The sequence below is a fragment of the Capra hircus genome, chromosome 26 (assembly GCF_001704415.2).
Source record: "Capra hircus breed San Clemente chromosome 26, ASM170441v1, whole genome shotgun sequence".
NCBI lineage: Eukaryota > Metazoa > Chordata > Mammalia > Artiodactyla > Bovidae > Capra > Capra hircus.
Window position 1 is genome coordinate 12,709,118 of NC_030833.1, and position 18,863 is coordinate 12,727,980.

General features: G+C 40.2%; 1 protein-coding gene across 1 annotated transcript in view; it reads left to right on the forward strand.

The window, feature by feature from the left end:
• Positions 6,212 to 18,863, forward strand: part of EIF3A (eukaryotic translation initiation factor 3 subunit A) — a 31,890-nt gene continuing 19,238 nt past the window's right edge. Inside the window, exons 1-7 of the mRNA XM_018041333.1 lie at positions 6,212 to 6,410; positions 11,619 to 11,809; positions 11,996 to 12,132; positions 12,521 to 12,684; positions 14,016 to 14,215; positions 15,335 to 15,543; positions 17,273 to 17,444. Coding sequence (XP_017896822.1) covers positions 6,362 to 6,410; positions 11,619 to 11,809; positions 11,996 to 12,132; positions 12,521 to 12,684; positions 14,016 to 14,215; positions 15,335 to 15,543; positions 17,273 to 17,444 — 1,122 coding nt within the window. The 5' untranslated portion in view covers positions 6,212 to 6,361. The remainder of the gene's footprint in view (positions 6,411 to 11,618; positions 11,810 to 11,995; positions 12,133 to 12,520; positions 12,685 to 14,015; positions 14,216 to 15,334; positions 15,544 to 17,272; positions 17,445 to 18,863) is intronic.

The following is an 18,863-nucleotide window of genomic DNA, read 5'->3' on the forward strand; positions in this document are numbered from 1 at the left end:
ATAAGACAATTTTGCCATGAAGGATATACTAACCGGTTGACAGTTTGGGGTTTGACAGTTTGATTTCAATAAGTTGAAAAGTATTAGCATTTCTTCTAGTCAGTGACATTATGCATGTCTTTATTGAGCTACCAGGTGATGTCTCTCCTTTACTTTTTGTTCTTTTAGCTTTTTCCCTCCCATTGTTTTATCTTTTACAGCAAAATTGCCTCTGGCCAATCAGTTATGAGGTAAAAATATTTGGGGCAAAAATGCTTGCGGCAAAGATACTTACAGCAAAAGCATCTAGAACCATGAGCTAGAACCAAAAGATGAGGGCAGTTAGAGGAGGAACAAGGTCCAGGAAATGACCTCCAGAACTGTTCTATCTTACAAGTCAGAGGGACGAGGAACAGACGGAGAGGTGAGAAGAAAATCAGGAAAGGAGGATCCTGGAAGTCAAGTGGAGAAAGTGTTTCAGGGAAGATACAGCGATCATCTCTGTGTATGAGAGGAGATGGAATCCAACACATTGGTAGGTAAGGGCTGACCCTAGATAGGAGCATCAATGAATGGTAATAGGAGGGAAGGCAGAGAGTCTGAGCATAGATGAAAGCGGGCAGCAGATGGCACAGTGCCAGACTTCTCTAATTTCTCCTCTGTTTTCTCTCAGCCATCAGTGGAAAGTAGAGAAAGGAGGGCCTGGAGGTTAGAGAGAGGGAAAGATGTGAACTGGTCACCTAGGAGAGTGAGAGCAAGGCCGAGAGAAGTGCAGTAGGATGGGTGAGCAGCAGCATGGCGCTTGTTGAAGCTTGTGGTTGTGAATTTGAAGTGAGACTTCTCGATGTGGCTGTGCTTTCATCTCCAGTCATATGAGGCTGCAGGCAGGAGTAGGTAGAGGGTTGGATTGGCCAGGGTTTGGGGTAAAATAGAGAACTGAGCAGACAATAACTAAATGATGGAGTCCATGTTGGGCCTGGAGGGACTTCCATGGTGGTCCAGGGGCTAAAACTCCATGCTCAATGCAGGGGGCCTGGGTTTGATCCCTGGTCAGGGCACTGGATCCCACATGCTGCAACTAGGGATCCTGCATGCTGCACTGAAGATTGCGGACTCAACGTGCTGTAGCTGTAGCTGAGACCAGGTGCAGCCAAAATAAATACATAAAAAAGAAGGAAAAAGTTGCGTCTGGAGGAAACAGAGAACATGGGGGATGAGAGCAGAGAAAAGAGGTACACTGGATGAGTGGATTGCAAATAAATCCCAGTCAAGCAGCAGGGTTGTTCCAGTTGGGATCTGATAGAATTAACCACAGCAGGGGGTGGTCAGAAAGTAAGATGAAATCTAGATTTGGGAACTGAGATAGTTAGTATGACAAGATCTGGATAGAGGTCAGCATACTATGGCCTTGCAGGTTAAATCTGGGCCTGTAGCCTGTTTTTATATAACCTTGAGATAAGAATGGTTTTTCACATTAAAAAAAAAGAATATTATCCTTTTAGCAAGAACAGTTGCTCCAAGAATTGAAGGTATTTCATGGCCCACAAAACCTAAAATAATTACCACCTGGCCCTTTATAGAAAGAGTGCTGACTCTTGGTCCAGACTCTAGGGTATCAATGGCTGTGTGAGTGGCTGAGGTCAAGTAGAGGACATAATGGTGAAGGCCAGGTGGCCAGGATATCTGCCAAGATCAATTACTTGGGTACAGAGCCCACCAATCATTATAATGGTGGTGTTGGAGAGAGTGACAGGGAACCAGAACTAACAGCCAAGGAATGAGGGGGTGTGACCTGGGATTGGTAGATGACTGAAGAGAAAGGGCCACAGCATGGAGGAATCAAACATGGCCTAGACTGATGATGTGAGCATCAGAAGTGAGAATTTAAGGGAAGAGAAAGAGAGAGGAAGAGATAGAGAAAGCATGCTCTGGGATGGAAGGAGTTAGTGGGTTAAAACTAGTTGGTCATGGATCCACCTCCCCGTGCCAGTGGTTTGATGGAGAAACTCTAAAATTTATTATGTTCATCAGTACAAATACCTTCATTATAGCATTCTTGTAAACAATGAATGTAAAAGTGTAAACTGTGAAACAGGATACTTGTTTTAAAGTTGTGAAGTATTATGTTGCAAATATGTATAATGTAGTACTTCAGTTGTACCCTTAACAACCGTTGTCTTTTTTTTTTTTAAGAACCTTATTTATTCCACTCAAGTCAGAAAAATCCTACAAAACACTGTATTAGAGAAAGTATCCAGTCATATACAGTATAAGCGTAGCTTGATTAGGGGGAAAAAAAACCTTCATCAGCCTGATTACATCCTTTTGCCACTTCCTGAGTGGCTTTTAGCATTATTCAGGTTGCCTGTTTTCCACTAAGTGAGCATTAATCAACAGCAAGTAATTATGCTTTTCTCTAGGCCCAGAATAGATCCCATCTTGTCCCTCTTTGTGTACTAGTCTATTTTCACCAGTGAATCATCATCTCTATGAAAGGAGGCATCGTGCTTATTTTTATCCCCAGCATCTTACATTATGGCTGTTAGCTGGTACTGAATACCTGTTAGTTGAGTTTAACAGGTAAATTTATCCTGGAAATTGACATTATACCTTTACTCATTCAAAATTATGGTAACAGACTCTAAATACTTTTCATGCACCTAAATGGTCCTTTGGTATTGCTGCTGCTGCTACTTAGTTGCTTGTCATATAAGACTCTGTGTGACCCTATGGACTGCAGTCCACCAGGCCCCTCTGTCCATGGGATTCTCCAGGCAAGAGTACTGGAGTGGGTTGCTGTGCCCCCCTTCAGGGAATCTTCTAGACCCAGGGATTGAACTGGGTTCTCCAGCATTGCAGGCAGATTCTTTACCACTGAGCCACCAGGAAGCCCCATTTGGTGTTGATATATTACCAAATGCTTCAAATGCAGTCTTCCCTTGGTATCTACAGGGGATTGGTTCCAGTTTCCACCACATATTAAAATGTGCAACACTCAAGTCTTATGGCATAGTATTTGCAGGCAACCCTATCACATCCTCCTATATAATTTAAATAATCTCTAGATTACGTATAAGTCTCAATGCAGTGTGAGTGTTAAGTTGCTTCAGTCGTGTCTGACTCTTTGCAACTCTATGGACTGCAGCCCATCAGGCTCCTCTGTCCATGGGATTCTCCAGGCAAGAACACTGGAGTGGATTGCCATGCCCTCCTCCAGGGGACCTTCCCAACCCAGGGATTGAACCCATGTCTCCTATGTCTACCTGCATTGGCAGGCAGGTTCTTTACCACCTGGGAAAAAGCCCTAATATGGTGTTGCTGCTGCTAAGTTGCTTCAGTCGTGTCTGACTCTGTGTGACCCCATAGACAGCAGCCCACCAGGCTCCCCCATCTCTGGGATTCTCCAGGCAAGAACACTGGAGTGGGTTGCCATTTCCTTCTACAATGCATGAAGTGAAACGTGAAAGTGAAGTTGCTCAGTCAAGACCGACTCTTAGCAACCCCATGGACTGCAGCCTACCAGGCTCCTCCATCCATGGGATTCTTCCAGGCAAGAGTACTGGAGTGGGGTGTCATTGTCTTCTCTATAATGCGGTGTAAACCTATGTAAATAGTTGCCAGTAACAAATTCAAATTAGGTTTTTTGAAATTTCTGGAACTTTTTCCCCAAATATTTTCTTTCTTTCTATCTGTTGCTCTCTCTTTTAAGGCTTTTTTTTTTTTTTTTGGCTGTGGGATCTTAGTTCCCCAGCCAGCAATTGAACCTGCACTCTTAGCAGTGAAAGTGCAGAGTCCTACCCATTGGGCCTTCAGGGAATTCCCTTCTGAATATTTCTGATGCACGTCTAGTTGAATCTGGGGATGCAGAACTCCACAGGTGTGGGTGCAGAGGGTTGACTGTACTTTTAAAATAACTTTAAAGAGAAAAGGATGAAGATGTAAAAACATTGGAATTCATTTTACCTCCCAATTTTCTAGTATTTTTGTTTCAGGTCTACCAAATAATGAGCAATAATCAATAATGATTTTGCCATTTTCTTTGAGATATGACAATGGAAATTTAAGAATGTTGGAAAGCTTTTTTGATACTTAGGTCAGGTTTCTTTTTATTTTATTCTGTTATGTACCTCTCTGGTCTACTGAAAAAGTTTTCTATCTACAGCATTTAAAAGCTATATTTGCTCTTATGTTTAGCTATTTTGACTTAAGCATTTTATACACAAATAAGCCTCTTGATCTTGTTCTATAAAACAGTTCCCATGGCTTTTTAATACCTACTGCTCAACTGTGCTGTTATTTTTTGAGGTGTAAGCTCAGGGTGATCTAATCATTTGGAAGAACTCTCTGAAATGAATTTTAAAGTAAATTTTTTTTTTTTTTAGAATTTGTGATTTATTTTCTGTCTATGTCTGCATTTCCCAAATATTCTTTCTAGTGATAAACTTAAACAGAAAAACCTCTTTGCTGAGGCAGAAGGAATGAGGAGGAAATGCTTTTCGTGTGTATATACTGTAGTTTTCTCATTTGTTAATGTGGTACTCTCATTAATTTACACATCCCATCTATTATTGTGGTGGTGAGTTTAGTCACTAATTCTGTGTCCGACTCTTGTGACCCCATGGCCTGCAGCCTGCCAGGTTCCTCTGTCCATGGGATTTCTCAGGCAAGAATATTGGAATGATTTGCTATTTCCTTCTCCAGGTGGTCTTCTCCACCCAGGAATTAAACCCACATCTCCTGCATTACAGGTGGTCTCCTCTATTGTAGGCAGATTCTTTACCACTCATTATTACAGAATGTGTAATAAATTTGCAACAATTTATTCCGCTGCTGCTTTCTGAATTTTTCTTCTGAACTGATTTTCATTTTTTTGGTCAAGCTGCAGGGCATGCAGGATCTTCTGTTTCCTTGACCAGGGATGGAACCCATGCCCTGGCAGTGGAAGTGCACAGTCTTAACTGTTGGACCACTGCCAGGCAAGTCCCAGAACTCATTTTGAATAATCAGATTAAGTTTAAATGGCTTTCAAGTTCTAGGTATAATGTTTGAACATTAAAGTTGTTCATCAAAAATAGAAGACCTGTAGCAAAGGGCCTGTTACAGAATTTTTTCATTAACACTTTTCTTAGGTTTGTGTGCAGTATATGCTCAAAATAAAGGCGACGACAGTCCCATGTATTTTCAAATATTCTGAGGGTCTGGTCTGCTGCATGTCTTTTCTCCCCGCGCTAGCCTGCTGTCTCCAGTATATCTCCAACCTTCAGGTCTTGGCTCAAAACGGGCTTTTTCTGAGGGCCCAGGCACTCTCTGTGTCACCAACTTTAGGATTTTATCTAGATGTGAAAAAAACCTGTTTGGTTGTTTAGTTATTTATTGTAACTCTCCTCCCCAGGCTAGTCCGTCATGTGATAGGTCTCCACTAGAGGTGAAAATCCTTGGCCTAATTATATGTTCTCAATGCATTTGTGTTAAGCGAATAAACTCGGTATTTTAACTCAGTCAAGCCAGTATCCTTGTCTGGAGAATTCCAGGGAAGCCTGACGGGCTACAGTCCATGGGGTCGCAGAGAGTCGGACAGGACTGAGCGACTAATTTTCACTTTCAAGTCAGATCCTTCTCTTCCCTAGGCGAATGAAACTCCACTACTTTGGCCATCTGATGCCAAGAACTGACTCACTGGAAAAGACCCTGATGCTGGGAAAGATTGAAGGCGGGAGAAGGGGACGACAGACGAGATGGTCAGACGGCATCACCGACTCGATGGAGATGAGTTTGAGCAAGCTCCGGTGAGTTGGTGATGGACAGGGTTAGGAGAGACCTGGCGTGCTGCAGTCCATGGGCTCGCAAACAGTCGGACACGACTCAGCTGACTGAACGGAACCGAACTTTAAGGCGAATGAGACCGATTTTAACTTTGTAGGACTCCGCACAAATCTTATTAGAGGAAGACTGCGCTTTCTCGCCAGACAGTAGTTCTGACCCAAACTGCATCTTTTTCACCCCTATTCTCACTCGAGGAGCTAGGGGCCTGAGAACCCTCTCCCCAACGTTCGCCTCGCAGAATCCAGAGGTGGAACCCGAGCGCCCGTCCGCCAAGCACAGCCGCCACGTCAGCCGGCGCGCGTGACGCCAACGCGCTTGCGCGCGGGAGGGGCGGGGCGCGCCCGGAGGCCCGCCCCTTACATCCGGGGCCTAAGCGGCGGCGGCGGCGCCGCCGCGCAGGGCGGGTCACGTGGCTCTTTCCTTTCCGTCTCTGGCCGGCTGGGCGCGGGCGACTGCTGGCGAGGCGCGTGGAGCCTCGCGCTGGTTCCCCTTCGTCTTCTCTCCCGGCCCGGGACCGCGAGGATTCGCTGACGCCGGGTGAACTGAGCCTGCCGCCAAGATGCCGGCCTATTTCCAGAGGCCGGAAAATGCCCTCAAGCGCGCCAACGGTGAGGAGGGGATCAGAGCGCGCCGGCTGGGGCGGCCCGAGGCCTCGGAGGTCGAGGGGGCCCGGGCCTGGTGCGCGGTGTGCGGCCGCCCGACTGTGGCTGCACGGGAGGCTCCTGCGGCCTGCCCGCCGCCGACCCTACCCAGGGTTGGGTATGGTATCCCTTCTCGCCCCAACCGACATGGGAGGTAGAGCGGGGAGGGTGGGAGGCACGGAGCCGGGAACCGTCTCTCTGCGGGGCTCGCTTTCCTCCCGCCGCCTCCCGGTGAGTCTCGGAGGCAGGGTGGCGGCGTCGCGCCTCCGGAGACAGGCCGACCCGGGCCAGAGCTCCTCTCTCTCCCCGTCTCTGCTGGGCACCCCCTCACTCCAGACCACGGGGCCTTGTGCGATTCGGCCCCGCGCCCCCGGCCGCCATCTGGGAGTGCCGGGGAGGAGGAAACATGGCTCCCTCCCGGGGACAATGCACGCGAGAACCTCGGCTCCACCTCCCGCCGGGCCGGGAGGCCTGACAGGCCCACCTCCGGGCTCTCCTGCGGACGCCTCCGCGCCCCCGAATCCAGCGCCGCTCTTTGCCGGCTCAGGGTCCACTTCCCCTTCCGACCCCTCTTCTCCGCTTCGGGGACTCTGACCCCTTTAACTCGTTCCCTGTTTTTTTTTTTTTTTTTCTTTTGGCATTGATTATTGGCAGCTGCGAAGCCTACTCCGAGTCACAAGGAAGTTGGGACAGAGTTAATACTATAAGAGGGACTTGAAGTTTCTCTCAAATATTAGGAAAGTGAGGCCTAGGGAGACTGGTTTGCCCAAGGTCACTCTGGGAGTGAGTTGTTGAGCTAGAAGCCTAACACCAAGGTCTCTGAACTTCAAGACCCATCGTGATTCCCCCCCCACCCCGCCCCCCCAACTATTGCGCTGCTGCTTGCGATTATTTCCATATGTGTGCTGAGTCGGCGGCACTGTTGGGAAAACGTGTGTGTCCTGATTTGTTCAAGAGGCATTTATTACGTTGTCATTACAGGGGGTGCAAATGTATTCTCTGGTCTTTCAATAGATTCTTATTTAGGGTTTATAAGTGTTAAGAGTGTCCATTGCTCTTTAATTTTCACGCTTCCTCAAGCCAAACGAGTTTTGGGTCTTACCCCTGTTGTGGATCGATGTACCGTGTCTGTTAACCCTTTTATACTTATGAAGCTTATTTTGTTAGTTCGTTTGAAAATCCTCTTAGGAAAAGGTCAGTTTCAGTCAATGCGTACAATTGGTACTACTGATAATCTGTCAGGGCCAGAGAGCTGTTTGTCGCATGCTTGTTACTTTTACTGTAAGTTAACAATTTCGGGGAATAAGTAACCGTCTGCGGAATAGGATAATGCCACATTCTGTGGAATAGAGTAACTGTTCTAAAAAACAATGGAAACTACAACTTTGATCTAATCACTCACTCTGATCCTCCATGTTAATAGTTTGAACAGGCAGGAAGTTTACACATGCTGATTAATTTATAGGAAAGAAAATAAGATTGAGATGGAAATTTAACCCTACAGAATAAACTAGCAAATTTAGGGAAAGCATTATTTCTCAAATGTTTTGAAACTTAAGAGAATTATATATTGTGGTATACAAATGGCTTGGGTGAAATTATTACTGTAGATCTGTTTTATAGCCCTTTGAATGCTTTACCAACACATTTTTTCCCATGTTAATTGGCTGAAGCCCTGTAATCTTCATGGCCTAAATACTACATATTGATGTGTTCAAGCCTTGTATCCTTCACTCCTCCCCGTTGAATCTATATGAACTTAATATTTCAGTAACTTGTATGTTAACATCTTAAATCTTTTCTCACAATTTCTAAGTTGAAATAGATTTGACTCATGAAGAGCAATGTATGAAGATGTCAGAAATTCAGGTAGGCAAGATGAGAAAGACATGGGGATGGGGACTTGAATTTGTTAGTGTAGTTTTTGTAAAAGGCCTTTTAAAAAGCTGTTAGATGAGTGCTGGTATGGTAGAGATGCCTTCCCTTTCAGGCAGTATAATTTCTGTCCCTTTCATCTTAGATCCTGTCTTAGTATCAATGAGCAGAATGTGGATGGCATATGACACTGTTGACAAAATTTTATAAATAGGGTAATCAGAGCACATTTTATTTTTAATGGAAATAATCTCATTACATTTGTAATATCAAATCACATTTAGATCTCATCCATTCGAGTATCCTAATAAGATGTGAATAAATTTAGGTGTAGAATGGTTTATCAGAGCAATAGTTTTGGAAGCAGTTGGAAAACAAGCATTCTGGAAAATGAGACCGAGTGGCAGCAGTTACCGGCAAGAAATTTGCATACCCCAGAGTCATTCAGAAAAAGCCCCTTTTCCGGTTCATATTGATGATAGTGCCAGTTCAGTTGCTTCTGACTGTATAACGGCCTTTTAACTTACACTCTACAACCATTGTCTTAAAAATAAAGTTGTTATTAAACCCACAAATTATGTAACATTATAGCTTATCTACTTGGTCTGTTATACAAATAAACTAGTAAAATTGAAGGGGTGACCTAAACTTTACTATAGGTAGATACATGGATCACTCACTGTGTCTTTAAGAATGCCTATCCTCCTAGGAATAGTTTGTAATTCCAGATTTTATTTTTAAGACGATATCAATCTGGAAATGAACATTTCTTTAAAGATTGCAGTACAGCTTTTAGTGTGTGATAGTTTTCTATCGCATAGCCTCAAAAACTTGTTTTTTTCCCCTAAGTAAATGATTGATTTGGAATCTTGACTAGCTGTTGAGGAAATGAAAAGTACTTTCAGTTTTATCACTAAACAAGGCTTACTATTTTTTTAAGTGACATTGTTACGACAGTCATTTTAAAAATAAGAGATTGGGAATTATTTTTTGATAGTTTGTTATTTTGTCACCACATCATACTGGGGCCAGCTCTTAAATTTAATTCTTGGTGCCTATTTTGCAACATATTGACAGTGCTTATATACAGTAGTATGGGATTTAAATCCTCAATGTAAAAGTGGGATTGGATAAGTGATTTTGGTGGGCTGCTGTGATATCCTTAATGTAAAGGATAAACGTAAAAGCATTTACTCCCCAATTTTTGGCTGATAGAAGCTATTTCTGTTAAATAGTTTTGAAAAAAATACTAAAATATTGTTGAATTTTAAAATAACGATGTGTGCGTGCTCCAGGAAGATGATGAGTAGGTCGTTCCCTTGAAACAGAAAACAGCAAAGTATCTAGTTGTAGTCAGTGTTACATCTTTGATTGGGAGGGCGTAATAAAATTGACCCTAGCGAAGATGGCCTTGCTCCCATATTGGCAGATTTGATATTGAGATTATTGAAGTATTGAAGAGGGGTTTATATTAATTTGCTTGTGAGGAGTATGATTGGCATAATATGGGATGACGTAGGATATTGTGTTAAAAGATACTAACTTCAGTGTGTTTTGTGATTTCTCCTGTATAAGGTTTTAAAAATATACTAGAGTAGAAATATTGTTTATAGTTTTCCTGGAGGAAGGAATGTTCAGAGGCAGCATTCCTGAAAGATATGATGATTGAAAGAAGAAATAACAGTTACTAAATCCATAGATCTAGTAAATCCTTCAGATAAGAGACATTTTGGTCTGTTTTTGCCCTAGAATAGTTAATCTTAGATAATGTTATACATTGTTAGGTTAATGCCTAAAATAATTATTTGTCAAGGATTTTTTTAAGAAAAATGAACATTGATTTTAAAAAACAGATGTGTTTTAACTTTTTTATAGTGTAAACCAGTGTTCTGCCAAATTATTTGTCAAAATTTTCAGTGGAGAAATTTTTGTGTGTGAGAAATTTGGTGCTTAACTGAGTTTTAAGTTGAACATAACCAGAAAAGAACTATGCGTAGTCTGTTAAGTGTATTAAGAAAGTTTAAAAAAAAAAAGAAAAAAAATATGACAAATTTTAACTTTGGTCAGAAATGTAATGGAGGAGCTTTTGCTTTTATTTTCAAAACAAGCAGTATACACAAAATCTGAGTATACATTTGTTTGCGCTACATTCAAATATTTTTTCCTCAATTAAAAAATAAACTTTTAATTTTAGAAGTTTGAGATTTACAGAATTATTGTAAAGATAGTACAGAGGGTCACACCACACACAGATTCTCCTGTTAATAAATATCTTAGATCTGTGTGGTATGTTTGTTACAGCTAGTGAATCAATGCTGATACATTATTATTAAGGAAAGTCCATACATTGTTCATATTTTCTCAGCTTTCTGTAATGTCCCCTGTGTATTTCAGGATCCCACCCAGGATACATTACATTTAGTTGTCTCCTTAGGCTTCTCTTGGTTGTGGCAGTTAGGTTTGTTGATGGCCTTGACAGTTTGAGGAGTATTGGTTGTCAGGTATTTTGTCTCTTAGCTGGGATTTGTCTCAGTTTGTTTCTCGTGTTTAGATTGGGATAAATAAGTGGGGAGATACTTTGTGCTCATGGATTGGAAGACTAAATGCTGTTGTCAGTTCTTCCAAACTTGTTATATAGGTTCAATGAGATCCCACTGAGCTATTTTTTAGGTATCGACAAGAAATTCTGAAGTTTGTATGGAAAGGCAAAAGGTGTTACATAGCCAGCTAGTACTGAAGAACAAAGTTGGAGTACTCATACTACCTGACTTCAGGATTTTCTGTCAGGATACAGTAATCAAGACAGTGAGGTATTGGCAAAAGCCTAGGCAGGTCAGTAGAGAAATGATCAAAAGACAGTCCCCAAATAGACCCACACAGTTAGTTGATCTAAAAGGAACATAGTCAATCTAATTTGTTTTTTCTACCTCAAATCTTAATACAAACTAGCAAAAATTGCATCAGCCAGATAATTGTGACTGAAGTTACACTTGCTTTTTCTGCCTATTCAAGGGGGAGATTGTTACCCTCATGACTTGAATTTCTGGAACTTCATAAAGTAACTTAGACATAATTGGTGCAGAGGAATTGAGTGAAATCTAGTTTTACCTATAGGTCATATTTGAGATAGTATCAGTTTTCTATTTTTTTATCTTGGCATAGTGTTAGAAATCAAAAATAAATTGTGACCTCAAAAGAGGTGGTAATAGGTTGGGAAATTAAAAACAGCCAAGTTAAAAAGCAAGATTTAGGTTCTTACATAGCATTCATAACTAATTTTCTTCTGAATTACTTTTCCAGAGTTTCTTGAAGTTGGCAAAAAGCAACCTGCTTTGGACGTTCTTTATGATGTTATGAAAAGTAAGAAACATAGAACATGGCAAAAGATACACGAGCCGATTATGTTGAAATACTTGGAACTTTGTGTGGATCTTCGCAAGAGCCATTTGGCTAAAGAAGGCTTATATCAGTATAAGAACATTTGTCAACAGGTATGAACAGCTGGGTTTTTATATTTTAGTAAGTGCTTTTAGTAATTTCGGGAGGCATTTACCTTTCAAATTTACTGTTTTATACCATAAAGTTTGCTTTTAAAATTATTTTTTGATAAAATAAAAAAAATAAAATGTTTTCTGGTTTGTTGGGAGACGAGTTTTATTTATTTATTTATTGGCTAGGTGAACATCAAATCTCTAGAGGATGTTGTTAGGGCATATTTGAAATTGGCAGAGGAGAAAACGGAAGCTGCTAAAGAAGAGTCCCAGCAGATGGTCTTAGACATAGAAGATCTGGATAATATTCAAACTCCTGAGAGGTATGTGGGCTGAATTGCTAAATATATCTTTCTCATTGTTTTTCTTCACATGTGTCTCCATTGTCCCCATTTGAAGTAAATGTTTATTAGAAAGAATGCTTGTCTTTGGGATTTTAAATGTACAGTAACTTCAAGTCATGTACTATTCAGAGTTCATAAAAGTGAAAAATTAAACCATCCGATAGGGTGTATACTAATTTAAATGGCTTTAATACAGATTGAGAATTCAAATACTTGGACTAAGTGATAGCTTTACAGTATGTTCAAAGTTGTAGGTAGGATTTGAACTATTTTATAATGATCATTGTTGGTTTTGGTTTTATAATCATATGGCAAAGTAGGAAACCATGTCTAAAATTGTTTTCAACATTTTTAAATATTTTTGTAGTGTTCTCCTAAGTGCTGTAAGTGGTGAAGACACTCAGGATCGTACTGACAGATTACTTTTAACTCCATGGGTTAAATTCCTGTGGGAATCATACAGACAGTGTTTGGACCTTCTTCGAAACAATTCTAGAGTAGAGCGTCTCTACCATGATATTGCCCAACAAGGTAAAACAAGAACTGATTTGAAAAGTTGACTTAAGGATAGGTTTTGCAAAAGATTTAACTGTTAAAGTTAACCTCCTTTTCTCTGTAGTACTTATTTTACATAGTTTTAATTCTTTCTTTAATGATTGGCATTCATTTAAATATTAAATAAGAAATTTGTTTCATTAGTCAAGGTAATTCTGTGTTTTCCATTGATGTCTGAAGCACCCTTTAAAGTCATTTTGGAATTTTCTAAGTGACTGAAAAGATAAACTTTTCCATTGCTTTCTGGCAAACTTGATTCTATCAGTACTTTTGACTCTACAGCATACTCTTCAGCAAGCTACTTAACCATATACTGGGTTTCTGAGGTCTTTTTGAGTTCTAGAGTGTTACTGAATATCGAACTAAACCTTACTGAAGACTCAGGATCATCATAAAAAGTATCCAGTAGTTAACAGCCCTTGCACTTTAAATCTGAAGAACTGTATGAAGTTTGTTTTCCTAATCTTGTCTTCTTGCCTTACTGTTGCAGCTTATCTTCCGTCAGTGCAACCTTTTACCTATATATGGCATGAGTGGCTCTTGGCTTTTTCTTACTTTTAGCCTTAGGCACAAGCTTGTCACCATTCTTTAATATGGTATTTGTTTTTGTTCATTTTTAAGTGATTATGTGACTAAGAGTAGCTTACTAGGAGCATTAGAATCTGTTTCGTTTTGCCCGCATGGCTAGCATTTAACACAAGTCAACTCTCAACTGTTTTGATAACAGTTGAGATAAATATTAACTTGTAGTTAAACTGCATCCTTTTGTTTCAGGCCTGTTGAAATAGAAATACTCTTTTAAGGGATTGACAAAGGACATTCAAAGAAGTTACTTTAGTATTGCATGTATGATAGTAGAGAATTATGATAGAGCAAGTGGTTCATTTACACATCTGTGCACAATTGAAATTAGGTTACCATAGACCCCCAGTTTGTATTACTCAGTTTGTTAGTGCAGAAGCTTTGTTTTCTAGTAAATTAGGTAAGAGAATTATATTTCAGACCAGAATTTTTTTGCTCTTTTAGGGTTTGAAGTGATAAGTGTTTGAAAGGTGAGTCTCTCTTAGATCTAAACTTAAATAGCTTCCTTAGCTCTCAGAACCGTCAGTCATAGACCAGGACTGATGACTATGTCTAAAAGGTGCTCAGGGCACATGAAGTGAGTTATAACTGATCATTGCTCAAAACTGATGCTGAGTTTGGTAAATCTTGTTAAGATAACTAACCTTAATACATGAAATAGAACCTGTTTAAAAACTAAGTTTATGGTGGAAAGTACCTAATATATTTTACAATTATGCTTATAGCTTTCAAGTTCTGCCTCCAATACACCCGGAAGGCTGAATTCCGTAAGTTGTGTGACAACTTGAGAATGCACTTGTCTCAGATTCAACGCCACCATAACCAAAGTACAGCAATCAACCTTAATAATCCAGAGAGCCAGTCCATGCATTTGGAAACCAGGCTTGTTCAGTTGGACAGTGCTATCAGCATGGAATTGTGGCAGGTATTTTGTGAACTGTTTTGGCTTTTCTTTGTAGTAATAATAACCCATATTACCTTTTTTTCTCTTAATGAGTATCTGCGTCTTGGTATCTCTTGGTTAATTGCAATAGCTCGGTAACAGGTTTGAGGTTGTCTAATGGAGAAGGAAGAGTTTGGGACAAGAAGTCTCAGTTATTTTGGTTCTTAATGCCTGCTGTCACTTCCAGGCCAAATCATCTAATCTCTCTTTCAGACCTTAGTGCTCAAATTGTGGCTCAGTGCGTGGCGAGTATGCATATACAAGATTTTGTAAATAATTTCATGGTAGCTTTGTCTCTTATTTACCTGGATTTAAAAAAATCAGTTTGTCTTTCCATCTTATTTTAATAGTAATTTATTGTGCTTTATAAAAGTATTAATGGCAACAGTTTAGAAATTACAGACTTGTCCTTTACTGCGAGAGTTGGAAAATGCAGCACTAGACTGTCCCCTAGATTTCTCAGTGCTGTGTAGACTTGGTAAGCTTCCACAGTGAATATCCTGCATCAGAGATCTCGGTAGTGGGCATTTTGTTGTCAACATGGACGTTTTTACTCTAAGGATTCTGCAGACATTTTCTCATGAGTTATTTTTATATATTTGACTCCCCCACCAAATCTTATTGAAATTGCAGAGGCAGAAACTAAAATTTGGTAGTTTTCAGCCAATGAAAATGTGATCTCCTGCTCTCCCATATTTTCCTTTTCTGCAGGTACACCCTTAAGATACCTGAACTAAAGGAAAAAGTTTAATAGAAGACAAGTAAACATGCCTAGTATGGAAAAAATGGATAAGTGAAAGGAAGAAAATATTTATCCATTATCTTAACATTCAGAAATAGCCTTTATATTGTGTTTTATGTCCTTCCAGATTCTTTAAAATTATATTCCCCCAAGTGGTATGATACTCTTTAAAGGCTTGAGCAGTCTAAGAAATTGTGTTAGTTTTCTGAAATATATCAGATAGTTAAATTATGAATAAAAAGAACCACACATGAAGGTATTTTATTTGCTATTTTATTCTTAAGTGTAATATATTTTAAGTTTCATAGATTTTTTTTGTTTTTTTTTTTTAAATGACTAATTTATACTACTAATTTTAGGAAGCATTCAAAGCTGTGGAAGATATCCATGGGCTATTTTCCTTATCTAAAAAACCGCCCAAGCCTCAGTTGATGGCAAATTACTATAACAAAGTCTCAACTGTATTTTGGAAATCTGGAAATGCTCTTTTTCATGCGTCTACCCTCCATCGTCTTTACCATTTATCTAGAGAAATGAGAAAGAATCTTACACAAGAAGAGATGCAAAGGTAAGAATCTTAACTGTTGGGTAGTACTGAGATATAGAAGAGCTGTCTTGTAAATGGTGTGATAGTGCTAGATCAGGGCTTCTCAGCTGCGCTGCTGACATTTGGGTCTGGTTATTTTTTTGTCAGGGGGACTGCGCTTAGGATCTTTGGCAGCATCCCTGGTTTTCCCACTGCTTACCAGTAGCACGCCTTCCGACTGTTAACTACCAAAAACTCTCAGTGGTATTCTTGAGCAGTATTCTTGGTCTTTGGTAGCTATCTTTTATCTGATAACCAACCCTCCAATTGAGAAAATGGAATGTTAGAAAAGGCAGTGTTAAAGTATTAGCTTCCTTAACTGAGTGTAGGTATTTAGAATTTAGGAACTAATTCGATCCCCTCCCCCCAAAATGAGTACTTTTATCAAGTAACTTTTCCCCCCAGCTATAAAACATTAACTGTGTAAATAATTGGCATGTGTATTTTTATGTAGATAGCCTATAACCTAACAATCTAAAGACTTTTATTTTTTTAGCATTACGTATATACTTTCAGTCATGTTTGGTTTTTATTATACATGTTAGTTGGGTTTAGACAACTCACATACCCTTTCTTACTGGCAGACCATGTTATTTTAGTCTCTAGCAGAAGTACGTACATCAAATTGTTTTTCTTAGCTTGTAAGCAGTGCATGGAACCAACTAAGTTTTTTCTAGTGTATATGGCAACCCACTCCAGTCTAATTGCATGGAGAATCTTGGACCAAAGAGCCTGGTGGACTGCAGTCCATGGGGGCTGCAAAGAGTTGGGACAGGACTGAGCAACTAAAAGTTGCACTTCCATGTATATATATGTATCTTTTGCCCCACAGAGCATCATGTGGGATCTTAGTTCCCCAAGTAGGGATTGAACGTGTGCCTCCTGCATTGGGAGCTCAAGAGTCTTAACCACTAGGCCACCAGGAAAGTCCCTTAAAAAACTATTGAGGGCAGTGTTCATTATGTCATTCACTATCAGTTATGAATGTAATCCTTGTCTATTGGAATAAGGGAAAAAACTTGATTTTCTTTAAGTTATTTCTATACTCTTCTGTTAGAAAATACTGTAAGAGTACTGTCATCATCATTAGGCTGTTTGGCTATATGTACATTATTTCCCTTAATCCTCCCAACACCTTGTGACTTAGAAAATTAAGTATCTTGCCTAAGGTTCCAGTCTTGGAAATGGTGAAGCTGAGATTCCAACTCTTGACTCTTGGGCTCCAGAGCCTGCAATCCTTAGTGTCCTATGGTGCTCTAAATTCAACCTGAGTTTTGTGTTTTAAGGAAGCTAACATTTAACCTTTGCCCTCAACTCCCATAATACGTTTTTGTGATCCTTGTAACTTTTCCCTCTTTTCTTAAGTGTCAGTTTTTTCTTAGTTTTAAAAATCTTCCCTAATAGTTTCTATAAGGAAGTAGGGGTGTATGCAGATGTGTCTGTGCTGGCATTCAACACAGTCATTCTAGCTAGAAAACACTGACAGTAGTATGTGGGTGGGTGAAGTTCTGCTTCTCCAAGTGTTCATTGTAGGATAATCCATTTCTTTTTTAATTAATCCCATGCTTTGATAAACGCTTAGGAGGCCAGTTCGTCGTGGTGGTATACAGATTCTATCACTGGCACATTTTACTAGATAATTAAAGAGAAGTGTCTTTCTCCTTATCAAGTAACATTTGCAAATTTAACAGATTGTATCTTTGTTCTCCAGAATGTCTACTAGAGTCCTTTTGGCCACTCTTTCCATCCCTATTACCCCTGAGCGTACTGATATTGCCCGACTTCTGGATATGGACGGCATTATAGTTGAGAAACAGCGTCGCCTTGCAACCCTGCTAGGCCTGCAAGCCCCACCAACGCGAATTGGCCTTATTAACGATATGGTTGGTATAAGTTTTAGCAGTCTTTAACAGCTTTGAACAGAACGCTCTATGATCAGGTTTTATAATTTATGATTAAATGAATTCTGATGCATTGCCAGGGGATTCTGATGCTTGGACAAGTTTGAGAACCATTGGTGTAAGTCAGCCCTGTGTTGAGGTGAGATGTTTTGTCTTGAATGAGCTGGAGTTAAATTTGATGCAGCAGATAAGACTCAGACTAGCTTTGAGGACTTGCACGGGCCCCTTAATAAGGGAAGTGTGATGGGCAGGAACGATCATGGCTTATTTCAGGGGCTGTAGGAAAAACTGAAGCTGATAGGTATTAGAAATACGATGAGTCCAGGAAAGCGTGGAATTAGATTAGGCCCAGTTCTGGACAACTCAGGTGTTTCTAACTTTGTTTTCTTTAACTTTCATTGTATGTTACTAAGGCAGTGGTTCTTAATTAGGGCTATACACTGTAATTGTGTGTGAAGTACTTTTTAAAATGCAGATTTCTAGGTTTCACCCACTGCAGATACTGATTTCAGAATATGGAGCCCAAGGTTTTGTATCTCACAGTGTTTTACATTGGACTCTTTAATTCAGTAGGAATTTATCATGTTAGTGTCTGTTATCTGCCAGGCAAGTGATAGTTAAATGGAATTTGTACTCCAGAGGAGTTTGATTCACGGTACTTTGACTTAGTGGTTACTGTGGTACAGCTCTAGCAAATTACTTCAGGATAAGAGGAAAAAGAGGGAATATAGGCCTTATTTCTTCACTGACAGAGTCAATCAGTTTGGATAAAAGTTAATACATTTTGTATATGGCAACATCCTTCACTGGCAGAGTCAATCAGTTTGGATAAAAGTTAATACATATTGTATATGGCAATACTTTTATCTTGTAACAGTTCTCTGTTATAGTAGCAAGGCAAGTTCCTGTTGTGGTCAATTTTTCAAAAGAACTAACTTAACCTCTGAAATAGTATTTCTCTCTCAATGCCTTCGTGTTTTATACTGCTGCCATTTATAAAAACCGGCTTTGTGTGTTGGCATGTTTTTATGGGACTGAATTAGGATTGCTGCTGCTGCTATGTCGCTTCAGTCGTGTCCCCGACTCTGTGCGACCCCATAGACGGCAGCCCACCAGGCACCCCCGTCCTTGAGATTCTCCAGGCAAGAACAGTGGAGTGGGTTGCCATTTCCTTCTCCAGTGCGTGAAAGTGAAGTCACTCAGTCGTGTCTGACTCTTAGCGACCCCGTGGACTGCAGCCCACCAGGCTCCTCTGTCCATGGGATTTTCCAGGCAAGAGTACTGGAGTGGGTTGCCATTGCCGTCTCCTGAATTAGGATTAAATGTAATTAAATAAGAGCATCGTATTTAGGAAGAGGTCTTAACTAGCAAATAAGTATTAGAAAAAATTTTTTTTAATAC